The sequence below is a fragment of the Solanum verrucosum genome, unplaced genomic scaffold (genome assembly GCF_900185275.1).
Source record: "Solanum verrucosum unplaced genomic scaffold, falcon-dt-bn FXZP01000177.1, whole genome shotgun sequence".
Taxonomy (NCBI): Eukaryota; Viridiplantae; Streptophyta; class Magnoliopsida; order Solanales; family Solanaceae; genus Solanum; species Solanum verrucosum.
Window position 1 is genome coordinate 428,507 of NW_026020401.1, and position 12,986 is coordinate 441,492.

At 35.4% G+C, this 12,986-nt stretch overlaps 2 protein-coding genes across 2 annotated transcripts in view; one reads left to right on the forward strand and one right to left on the reverse strand.

Moving 5' to 3' along the window:
* Nucleotides 1–12,986, forward strand: part of LOC125839970 (non-specific lipid-transfer protein 2-like) — a 554,062-nt gene that overhangs the window by 14,416 nt on the left and 526,660 nt on the right. The window lies entirely within an intron of this gene.
* Nucleotides 8,809–12,801, reverse strand: LOC125839969 (uncharacterized). Its single transcript, XM_049518931.1, has 3 exons — nt 12,569–12,801; nt 9,376–9,576; nt 8,809–9,076 (listed from the first exon to the last, which is right to left on the reverse strand). Exons 1-3 carry the CDS (start codon nt 12,677–12,679, stop codon nt 9,041–9,043), a joined length of 348 nt encoding a protein of 115 aa, XP_049374888.1. The 5' UTR covers nt 12,680–12,801; the 3' UTR covers nt 8,809–9,040.

The window sequence follows — 12,986 nt, forward strand, 5'->3', positions numbered from 1 at the left end:
ATTTTTTGTCAAAAAACTTTTTGAGGACCTCAATAATGAGTTGTAGAACCTTCACGTATAATCACCCCATTTTTTAACACCCATTTTTGCATGTACAAGCCCCTTTTAATAATCGCCCAAATTTTCTGATTTTTCGTGTGTATTAACCCATAGATCTGGCTCCCAAAGCACCCTAAAAAATTTTCTCAAAAAATATTATGAGGACCTCCGTAATGAGTTAGGGAACATTCAATTATTTTCACACCATTTTTAACTCCCATCTCCCCTTTAAAAAATCTTTTTTTTTAAGAATCGCCAAATTTCCTGATTTTTTGTATTAGCCCATGGATCAAGCAGCCAGAGAACCCAAAAATATTTTCTCAAAAAGTTCTATGAGGACCTCCGTAATGAGTTGGAAAACTTTCACGTATAATCACACCATTTTTAAAGCCCATTTCAACATTTACAAGCCCTTTTTTAATAATCGTCCAAATTCACTGATTTTTCATGTGTATAAGCCCATAGATCTGACGCTTGGACAACCCATTTTTTCCTCAAAAACTTTATGAGGACCTCCGTAATGAGTTAGTTAACCTTTAAGTATACACATAATTTTTTAACGCCCATTTCCGCATTTACAAGCCCTTTTTATGAATCGCCAAAATTTCTCAATTTTTCGTGTGTATTAACCCATTGATCTGGCACTCGGAGCACCCAAAATTTTTTTTGTCATAAAATATTTATGAGGATCTCCGTAATGAGTTGGGAAACCTTTATGTATAGTCACACCATTTTTAGTGCTCATTTCCCCATTTACCAGCCCTTTTATAATAATCGCCCAAATTCCCCAATTTTACGTGTATTAGACCGTTGATTTGACGCTCGGAGCACCCAAATATTTTCTCCAAAAATATTATTATGACCTCTTTAATAAGTTAGACAACTTTTACGTATACTCACACCATTTTTAATGTTCATTTCCACAATTACAAGCAGTTTTGAAGAATCGACCAAATTCTTTGATTTTTTTGTGTGTAAAGCCCATGGATCTAGTGTCTGCAACACCCAAATTTTTTTCTCAAAAAACTATGTGAGGACCTCTATAGTGAGTTGGGAACCTTCACATATACTTACACCATTTTTAATGCACATTTTAGCATTTATGAGCTCTTTTTAGAATCACCAAAATTTTCTAATTTTTCATGTGTATTAACCCATGGATCTGACACTCGTAGAACCAAAACTATTTTTTCAAAAAACTTTATGAGGACTTTTGTAATGAGTTAGGGAACCTTCATGTATACTCACACAATTTTTTAACGCCCATTTACGCATTTACAAGCCCTTTTTAAGAATCGTCCAATATCACTGATTTTTCGTGTACATTAGCCCATGGATCTGGCGCACTGAGCATCCAAAAGTTTTTTCTCAAAAATATTTACGAGGGTCACCGTAATGAGTTGGGAACTTTCATATATACTCTCATAATTTTTCTAACACCCATATCCCTATTTACAAGACATTCTTTTAAGAATCTCCCGAATTCTCAGATTTTTCGTGTGTATTTGCCTATTGATCTGGCGCCTTGAGCACCCAAACTTTTTATCTCAAAAAACTTAATCAGTACCTCCGTAACGAGTTGGGTAACCTTCACGTATACTCAAACCATTTTTCTAACGATCAATTCCTCATTTAAAAACCCTTTTTTAAGAATCGCCCAAATTTCATGATTTTTCGTGTGTATTAGCCTATGGATTTGGCGCTCGGAGCACCCCAATTTTTTTTCTACAAAATCTTTATAAGGACCTTTGTAATGAGTTGGGAAACCTTCACTTATACTCACACCATTTTTAAACGTCATTTCCGTATTTACAAGTCCTTTTTTAAGAATCGCCCAAGTTCCCGATTTTTCTTGTATTAGTCCTTAGATCTGGCGCCCGGAGCACCCAAATTTTTTCTCCCAAAAAACTTTATGAGGAACTTTGTAATGAGTTGGAGAACCTTCACGTATACTCACACCATTTTTGAATGCCCATTTCCGCATTACAAACTCTTTTATAATAATCTCCCAAATTCAAGGATTTTTTCATATGTATTAGCTCATGGATCTGGAGCTAGGAGCACCCATAATTTTTTCTCAAAAAAGTTTATGAGAACCCCCGTAATGAGTGGGGAAACCTTCACGTATACTTAAACCATTTTTTAACGCCCATTTCCGTATTTACAAGCTCTTTTTAAAAAATAGCTCAAATTCCCCATTTTTTTATGTGTTTAATTAGCCCATGGATCTGTTGAAAAGAGTACCCAAAATATTTTTCTCAAAAAAATTTATGAGGACCTTTGTAATTAGTTGGGGAACCTTCATGTATACTCACACCATATTCTTAACATTAATTACCTCATTTACAAGCCATTTTTTAAGAATCACCCAAATTTCCTAATTTTTCATGTGTGTTAGCCCATGGATCTGGCTCCTGGTAGACCCTAAATTTTTTTCTCAAAAAACTTAATGAGGAATTCCGTAATGAGTTGGAGAACCTTTACGTATACTCACACCATTTTTAACGTCCATTTCCGCATTTACAACTTCTTTTTTAAGAATCACTCGTATTTCCCATATTTTTGAGTGTATTAGCCCATGAATTTGGCGCCCGGAGCACTCAATTTTTTTTTCTAAAAAAACTTTATGAGAACCTTTGTAATGAGTTGGAGAATCTTCAGGTATACTCACACCATTTTTTAACGCCCATTTCCGTATTTACAAGTCTTTTTAAAGAATCACACAAATTCCCTAATTATTCATGTGTATGGATCTGTCGCCCGGATCACCCAAAATTTGTTTATCATAAAATATTATGAAGACCTCTGTAATGAATTGATGAACCTTCACTTATACTCACCCCACTTCCACATTTACAAATCTTTTTTTAGGAATCACCAAAAATTTCTCGATTTTTTGTGTATATTATCCCATGGATTTGGCGCCCGGAGAACCTAATTTTTTTTTCTCAAAAAACATTATGAGGACGTTCGTAATGAGTTGGGGAAACTTGATGTATTCTCACACCATTTTTTTAACACCCATTTCTGCATTTAAAAGCCATTTTTTAGGAATCTCCCAAATTTCCCAATTTTTCGTTTTTATTAGCCCATTGATCTGGCGCCTGGAGCACCCAAATATTTTTCTCAAAAGACTATGAGGGCCTTTGTAATAAGTTAAGGAACCTTCACGTATACTCACACTATTTTTATAACGCCGATTTCTGCATTTACAAGCCTTTTTTTAAGAATCATCTAAATTCCCCAATTTTTCGTGTGTATAAGCCCATGGATCTAGCGCCCGGAGCACCTAAATTTTTTTCTCAAAAAACTTTATGAGGACCTCTGTAATGAGTTGAGGAACCTTCACTTATACTCACTCCATTTTTTTAACTTCCATTTAAGCTTGTTACAAGAGCTTTTTTAAAAATATCCCAAATTTCCCAATTTTTTGTGTATTAGCCAATGGATCTGACGCCCAGAGAACCCAAATTTTTTTCATCAAAAATATTTATAAGGACCTCCGTAATGAGTTGGGGAACCTTCATGTATACCCACACTATTTTTTAATACTCATTACCGCATTTACAAGCCTTTTTTAAAGAATAGTCCATATTCTAATTTTTGTGTGTGTATTAACCCATAGATCTGGCGCCTAGAGCACCCAAAAAAATATTCTCAAAAAAATTTCTCAGCACCTCCGTAATGAGTTTGGGAACATTCACGTATACTCATACCATTTTTTAACACTCATTTCCGCATTTACAAGCCTTTTTTTAAGAATCACCCAAATTCCTCGATTTTTTATGTGAATTAGCCCATGGATCTGGCGCCCAGAGCACCCAAAAAATATTCTCAAAAAACTTTATGAGGACCTCCGTAATGAGTTGGGAAACCTTCACGTATACTCACACCATTTTCGAAACGTCCATTTTCGCATTTAAAAGCTCATTTTTAAGAATCGCCTAAGTTCCTGATTTTTCTTGTACTAGTCCATGGATCTGGTGCAGGAGCACCCAAAAAATTTTCTCAAAAAAACTTTATGAGGACCTTTGTAATGAGTTGGGGAACCTTTACGTATACTCACATCATTTTTTAATGCTCATTTCCGCATTTACAAGCCCATTTTAAAAAATCGCCCAAATTCAACGATTTTTCGTGTGTATTAGCTCATGGATTTAGCGTCAGGAGCAGCCATAATTTTTTTTCTCAAAAAACTTTATGAGGACCTCCATAATGAATTGGGGAACCTTCACGTATACTTAAACTAAGTTTAACGTCCATTTCCGCATTTACAAGCACTATTTTAAAAATTGCTCAAATTTTCCAATTTTCGCATGTATTAGCCCATGGATCTAGCGACAGGAGCACCCAATTTTTTTTTTCTTAAAAAACTTAATGATGACCTCCGTAATGAGTTGGGGAACCTTCACGTATACTCACACAATTTTTAATGCTCATTTTCGTATTTACAAACTCTCTTTTTTGAATGGCAAAAAATTCCCGATATTCCGTGTGTTAATCCATGGATCTAGTGCCCGCATAACCCAAAATATTTTTCTTAAAAACTTTTATGAGGACCTCTGTAATGAGTTTGGGAACCTTCACGTATACTCACACCATTTTTAACACCATTTTTGCATTTACAAGTTATTTTTTGCGAATCGCCCAAATTCTCCAATTTTTCGTGTTTAATTGCCCATGGATCTGGCGTCCAGAGCATAAAAAATTGTTTTTCTCAAAAAACTTTATGAGGACCTTCTAATGAGTTGGGGAACCTTCACTTATACTCATACCATTTTTTATCGTCATTTCCGCATTTACAATTCCTATTTTAAAATCACTCAAATTCACCGATTTTTTGTATGTATTGACCCGTGGATCTTGAACACAGAGCACCTAATTTTTTTCTCAAAGAATTTTATGTGGACCTCCGTAATGAGTTGGTGAACCTTCATGTATATTCGCACCATTTTTAACGTCCATTTCAGCATTTATAAGCCTATTTTAAGAATCCCCCAAATTTCTTGATTTTTCATGTATTAACCTATGAATCTGGCACCCGGAGCACCCTAAAAAATTTTCTCAAAAAATTTTATGAGGACCTCCGCGATGAGTTGAGGAATTTTCATATATACTCACACCATTTTTAATGTCCATTTCCGCATTTTCAAGCTCATTTTAAGAATCACCCAAATTTCGTAATTTTTTGTGTGTATTAGCCCATGGATATGGTGCCCGGAGCACCCAAAAGTATTTTCTCAAAATACATTATGAGGACCTCTGTAATGAGTTTGGGAACCTTCACGTATACTCACACTATTTTTTTAACGCGCATTTCCGCATTTACAAGCCATTTTTTAAGAATCGCTCAAATTTCTCAATCTTTCATGTGTTTTAGACCATGATCTGGTGCCCAGAGCACCCAAAAACATTTTCTCAATAAACTTTATGAAAACCTCCGCAATGAGTTGGGAACCTTCACTTATACTCATATCATTTTTTTTAACGCCCATTTTCGCATTTACAAGCTTTTTTTTTTTGGAAAAAACTTTATGAGGACCTCCTTAATTAATTGGGGAACCACCACATATACTCACACTATTTTTTAACGCCGTTTACGCATTTATAGGCCTTTTTAGGAATTACCCCATATCCTTTATTATTCGTGTGTATTAGCCAATGGATCTTGCGCCCTGGAGCACCCAAAAATATTTTCTGAAAAGTTTTTATTAGCATTTCTGTAATGGGTTGGGGAACCACCATGTATACTCACACCATTTTAAACGCATATTTCGCATTTACATGCCATTTTTTAGGAATTACCTCAATTTCTTGATTTTTCATGTGTATCAACCCATGAATCTGGCGCCTCGGAGCACCCAATTTTTCTTCTTCTAAAAAACCCTTTATGAGGACCTCCGTAATGAGTTGGGGAACCACCAGTATACTCACGATATTTTTATAATGCCTATTTCCGCATTTACAGGTCTTTTTTAGAAATTACATAAATTTCTCAGCTTTTCGTATGTATTATCTCATGGATCTGGCGCCTCAAAGCACTCAAAGTTTTTCCTGAAAATTTTTATGAGGACCTCTGTAATGAGTTAGGGAACCACCACGTACACTCACATTATTTTTAATGCCTATATTTCAGGACTTACAGTTCCCTTTTTAGGAATTACCAAATTTCTTTGATTTTTCGTGTGTATTAGCCCATGGATCTGGCGCTTGAGAGCACCCACAATTTTTTTCAGAATTTTTTCTATGAGGACCTCTGTAATAAGTTGGGTAACCACCACGTATACTCTCACCATTTTTTAACGCTTATTTCCCCATTTACTGCCCTTTTTTAGGAATTACATAAATTCCTCGATTTTTCGTGTGTATTAGCCCATGGGTCTGGCGCCTCCGAGCACCTAAATTTTTTTCTGAAAAAACTTTATGAGGACCTGTGTAATGAGCTGGGGAACCACCAAGTATACTAACACCATTTTTAACGCCTATTTTCGCGTTTATATCCCCTTTTTAGGAATTAGCCCAATTCCTCGATTATTCGTGTGTATTAGCCCATAGATTTGGCGCCTCGAAGCATCCAAATTTTTTTCTGAAAAAACTTTATGAGAACCTTCGTAGTGAGTTGGGGAACTACCATGTATACTCACACCATTTTAACGCCTCTTTCCGCATTTACATGACCTTTTTTAGAAATTATCCAAATTCCTCTATTTTTCGTGTGTATTATTAGCCCATGGATCTGCCGCCTTGAAACACCCAAAAAAATTCTGAAAAAACTTTATCAAGACCTCTGTAACGAGTTGGGGAACCATCATGAATACTCATACCATTTTTAACGCTTATTTTCGCATTTAAAGACCTGTTTTTAGGAATTACCCAAATTAATCAATTTTTCGTGTGTATTAACTCATGGATCTGGTACCTTGGAGTACTCAAAATGTTTTTCTGAAATAATGTAAGGAGGACCTCCATAATGAATTGGGGAACCATCAAGTATACTCACACCATTTAAATGCCAATTTCCGCATTTACAAGATTTTTTTTAGGAATTACGCAAATTTCTCGATTTTCGTGTGTATTAGCCAACGGATCTGGTACCTTAGAGCACCCAAAAATAATTTCTGAAAAATATATATGAGGACTTCCGTAATGAGTTTGGGAATCACCACGGATGCTGACACAATCTTTCTAATGCCTATTTTCGAATTTACATGCCATTTTTTAGAAATTATGCATTCCTCATTTTTTTCGTGTGTATTAGTCCATAAATCTGGCGCCTCGGAGCACCCAAAAATTTTGCTGAAATTTTTTTATGAGGACCTCCGTAATGAGTTGGGGAACCACCATGTATACTCACCCCATTTTTTAAACGCCTATTTCCGCATTTACAGGCCCATTTTTAGGAATTATGCAAATTTCTCGATATTTCGTGTGTATTAGCCCATGGATCTGGCGCCTCGGAGCACCCAAAAATGTTTTCTGAAAAAACTTTATGAGGACCTCCGTAATGAGTTGGGGAACCACCACATATACTCACCCCATTTTTTTTAATGCTTATTTCCGCATTTACAGTCCAATTTTTTGGAATTACTCAAATTCCTTGATTTTTTTTATGTATTTGCCTATGATCTGGCGTCCGGAGCACGCAACATATTTTTTTGGAAAAAAAAACATGTAAAGGAACCCGTCTTCGTCCTTGTTTTTCTCGAGAAGTAGTTGGAGGCACAATGTTCTTGAAAAAAATAAATATAGTAGTTAACACAATTTGTGTTCCATGACGAGACACACCATTCCTTAACATAGTTTAAAATTTTTAAATATCTTGTACACTGATTTTGTTTTCATTTTATTTTTCATTCGCTCCGAAAAATCGATTCAAAAACACCGAATCAAATCGAACTGAATCGAATTATTTTGATTTGGTATACGATGCATACTTTTCTAAAATCGAAAATCGAAGCACCGAATTGAAGTTTGATAAAACCAAACCGAATTGCCACCCTAGTAGTAACTTTTATATAACTTTATTTTAAAAAATTTTAAGCCCAAATTCACATAAATTAAAATAGATGAAAGTATAATAGATCAAACGATTTTTCTCTCTCTGTCTTTTTATTTTGACAGGAAATATAGAGGTTGACATTGTTTAGCAAAGTTGATTAAAAGTTTTTTTTTTGGTGGAGAAAAAGATTTAACTATTTTTTGAGTTTATTAAGAGCATATATTACCAAGGGACGAAATATGTAAATATAACTCTTTACCATTTAAATAGAAGAAAAAAAAACCTATTTTCTTGAATAATCATTTAAGAGTTGGTAAGATCCCACTAAAGTCATTTTTAATATTTCTTATAAAATTATTTAATTATAATTTTTAGGTCCTTCGAAAGAAAAAAAAACATCAACCATAGCAGGAGAAGAACAAAAATAAACACTTAGGAATTTTTAGTAGTTCACATGTACTCATTATCATTTGATCACTTAATTCTTTTGAAATATCATAAGATACAAGTACTTTTTTATAATTGAAAAACATCTAGATGATGTTAATGGGATAAAAGAAGTAATTAAATCTTTTTTGACAATTAATTCAATTGATGGAATTAATAGCATAATTGAAAAATATACATTAAAAGCATATTTTATCTTACATACTAAGATCATGAAATAGGTGAATGATTCTGCTAACAAGCAGAGCCATTGGCAATCTTCAGATAGGCATGCAACAAATATGGAACACAGAGACAGAAAATATGGATGAAACAACGACATGAACGCGAAAGAGTGCTGATAGCTCAGACCTCATATTCAAGACAACGTTTCGATGATCACATCAAGGGCTTAGATGCAGGATAATTCCAACATTCACAAGGACCAGACATTCATCATTCCAAGTATTACAAAGAAAGATGTAATACGAAGTTACTTGGCTGATACAGATCCAACCACATACATACAGTTCATAAGTGGCTCAAAGATGGCCAATTGTGAAATGAAATGGAAATTCAGAAGGTAGATCCATTCCAGCCAAAGAAGGAACCCTGCAAAATACAGCAGTAGTTATCAGTTTCGTCAGATTTAGGAGGACAGAATACTTATATGACCGACACTCCTAAAGTGGAACATTATGTTCACAAATACTTGAGGAATCGGAGAAGTACAAAAACTTCTAGTGTTCTTAGACAGTGAAAGTTTATTTACATGATCTAGTACTGGTGTAAAGCATGAAGACATTGTGCATATTCTTGACTTTGATGGGCCTAAACAAACAGGAAGAATGCAATGAGAGATATGCGGGGAATTTACTCATCCTTGATAGACTATGAAGCCTGGCACATACCTTAGCATCATAGAATTTCAGGAAAAATCGAGATTTGGGGATAGACAATTTAGTCTCAAGTATGTCAGCTATTGCAGCACTGAGTTTCTTATTGACATCAGCATTTAAGCCCCCAATGGAGACCAACTCTCCATAGGCAGCAGGCTGTTCCGTACCCCCGAAAGCCATGGGAACAGATCCCTTCAACACAATCATGACATACTGCACAATGAAAGCAATATTACTGCACTACAGAGAAACCAAACAAACACAAAAGGGATGATAAAGCATGTCAATTGAGCTTCTCAAGAGAGACTAAAGGCAAAACTTGTTGAGTGAACCTACATGCTAAAATGTTCATCAGCTAATGCATTTTCTACAAAGAGGCAATTACTTTCTAGTTTCTACTAAGTGAGACTTATGAATTCATCAAGCAAGATACTGATTATCTTGTAAAGCTAATAGCTTTTAGAACATTAACTGCAAAGTCTAACCCTGTGAAGAATTTCTAGAGCCAATTCTTCAGGGGTAGAATTACCTTAAAAGCATCTTGGTCATTGAAAAAATTGCTAAAATAAAGGTGAATTCATTGCAGTAATTTCAAAAACTTACTAAAACAGAAGGTGATTTTCCTCATCTGTCCCAATTCTTCAGGGGCAGAATCACCTAGTGTATTTTGTCTCACCTGGGATTTGCACGTGAGACCTCATGGTTCTCAATCCACTTCATTGACCACTAGGCCACATCCTTGGGTGCCTTTCTTCTATTCTTTCCTTTACGTATTATTCCGTCGAACCGATCAACAAAATAATGATATTGACCGACAATAAACTTCAAGAAAGAAATGTGCATTTTGAAGCCAAACTATTCTATGCTACTCATGTTTCTGTTCTATCCTTTCCTTCCTATCCCAAATGATGGATCCAAGGATAGGAGTATTTAGGATTTGTAAATATTTACTTGTTCTTTTTCTTAAGCAGATAAATCCCTGAGGCCAAGTTGGCACACAGGTCAAAACTCAGTGGATATGTATTTTTCTCATTCTTGATTTGAGGTCTCCCTTTGTGATCCTGATTGTCATTTTATAAGACAGGTGTGAAAGTGAAAAAAATGTCGCAGGTTAGCAGGAGTAAGAATTGTGAAACTGGAAAATGTTTGGTAAATGATCTCAAACAACTACCAGAAGCACATTGTGTCAAAACATGAGGTCTTAATCAGAGTAAGTAGCAATTAGCCATACAAGATACAATTCCTAATTCATTGAGATTTGAGGCTAATACATTAAGACCCAAAGTGCTGTTAAGAAAGAAGTGTGAGACCTGAAGTCCCAAACTAAAGGAGAGCAGTTGCTCATTACCAACATCTAGAAGCTTTATAGTTTGGAAACTAGACAAATCCTATTCCTTAATCACTTAAACACAAATTCATGAGTATGAACACATTTCATTATTACATAGCTTCACTACAATGGCCAACCTAAAAGAAAGAAATTGCGCATCACCAACATTCAGAACTTTGAAAGTTCGAAACTAGACACATCACATTCCTTAGCACTTAAACACTAAAAATCACGAGTCTAAACACATTTCACTCTTCCATAGCTTCACAACAACATGATACACAGTATCAGCACAAGCAACGAGCATTGCTAACTCTACCATAGGGAAAATGAGAGCCACCTCATACTTCGTTTTCCCCCATGAACTTGACTATAATCCTTTTCACTTCAGCTATCTCGAAAAAATGGTCTGAAACTCAAATGCATTTTTGAGAAGGAGAAGGAAAGTCAAATGCATTTTTCATTACTATAATTTATTTCCAAACATTTTAAAATTATTTTCAACCAGAAATATTGTGATGACATTTCTAGGCTATAAAGCCTCATTGAGGGTGAGAAGTTAAAGAGCTTTCAAATATAAAATGGTCTCATTTCTTTTGGCAGACTAACAAGGGAAGAATGTAATATAAAATGAAACAGAGGGAGTACTACAGTGGTCAAATTTAAGCACGTAAATTTCTGCTACATTTGTGAGTCAATCAGATTTTTCTTTCATTTGTGGTTATTCCGAACTTCTTTAAGATACTTCTAACTATAAAATATTTTGTATCTCAATAGTCAGCACTGTGGAGATGGAGGCTGAGCAGAGATAGAGTTCTCTCAATGAAGCCACACTACTGCAAGCTGTTGGTGAGGAAGTTGGACTTCCTGCACATATCAGTTGGATTTCTAGGGGCTCTCAAAAGATGTATCTCTAGCTTGGTTGGCAACCAAGGGGGACTATTCTAAGTTCTAAGTTGGAAAAGAGGATCGCATATGTTAGCCTGTTCTTTCTGAGTAAAAGATCAGGCAAAGGTGTGGATTACCTCATATTGTTGGCAGGTGACTACATGATTGTGATGGGTAGTATTGAATTCGGCATGCATCACACAATAACAGGATCGGTAAAGGGTTGGTGCTCAATAGATGTGCTTGTAGAATCAAAATGAGATCACATAGGACATCGGATGTTGTCCCCCTAATAATAATGTGTGTCATGTAAAAGGAAATACTATAAAGGAGAGCAGGAGCTTTTGAAGGGAATCTAAAAATGTCTTTGTACACTTGAAGAATAGCCTTTGCTCTCAGTTAATTTTTGGTGCACACACAAAAATATCCCTACTTATATAGAAGATTGTGTGTCATTTGAAGAGTACCATATTTTGGTGCAAGTGCTCTACTTTTTGGTAAAATGCTTGTATATAAATGATCCATTTGTCCCAATTTCTGTGCCACACAAATGGTTAGAAGTGTTTTAGACCACAATTTCAAAATTCAGACTGAAAACCCGATGTACTGATCTACTCGTGCTATAAAAAGCCAGTCAACCTTTTGCTGCATTATTCCGAGTTTTCTTTTGTTCTCACTTTGCTATTGAACAGAAAAAGATCAAATCCTTTGTACCCACAATAGCATAGATGAAAACAACAACATAGTGGGAATCAGGAGAGTAGCGTGTACACAGACCTTACTCCCCCTTATTTCCGATAAACCCTCGGCAAAATCAAAATCCCTAAAGCACGAGACCCACAAAGACTTAATGACACAATTGAACATCTGGGTGACTGTCCAAACACTTAAGGCTCAACCCAAAAAGAGAATACAAACAATTGAAACATTATTACCTGTACAAGTTCAAAATACAACACAAAACAAGAAGGGAGAAGTATAACATACTGCTTCTGGTTTGCCGATGAGTTTGGCAACAGTGGAGGTAGCTTCAGAAAGTACGGAGGAAGTATCAACTCCTTCCAAGTTCACGTTTGTAGAAATGTTAAGGCACGGCATTTTCTTCTTCTTCTTCCTTAGCTGTTCTCGAGTCACTGTGAAAAACCCTCAAAATTTGGAATCTCCAACAATGCAAATTCGTTTTTTATATCCACCAAATAAAAAGAAGATTGGGCCTTTCTTTTTTCCTTTTTTAAGAGAAGTTGAGTCCCTAAGGTATACACCTTTTGCACTTTGCTTCATTGATTTTTTTTCTTTTACTGAATAAACCCCTAACTTCTTTTAATTTCTCTTTTCATATTAGTAATGTTCACCTAATATAAATAATTAAGTAGAGAGAAGTATTGTAAGCACCCTCAATTTGGCG

Excerpts from the sequence above, each read along its gene's own strand:
- LOC125839969 (XM_049518931.1), bottom strand. The coding sequence starts at position 12,679 with ATGCCGTGCCTTAACATTTCTACAAACGTGAACTTGGAAGGAGTTGAT. Across the intron at positions 9,577-12,568 it reads TCATCGGCAAACCAGAAGCA|TATGTCATGATTGTGTTGAA; the intron begins GTATGTTATACT and ends TTCATTGTGCAG. Across the intron at positions 9,077-9,375 it reads TGAAATTCTATGATGCTAAG|GGTTCCTTCTTTGGCTGGAA; the intron begins GTATGTGCCAGG and ends TGTATTTTGCAG.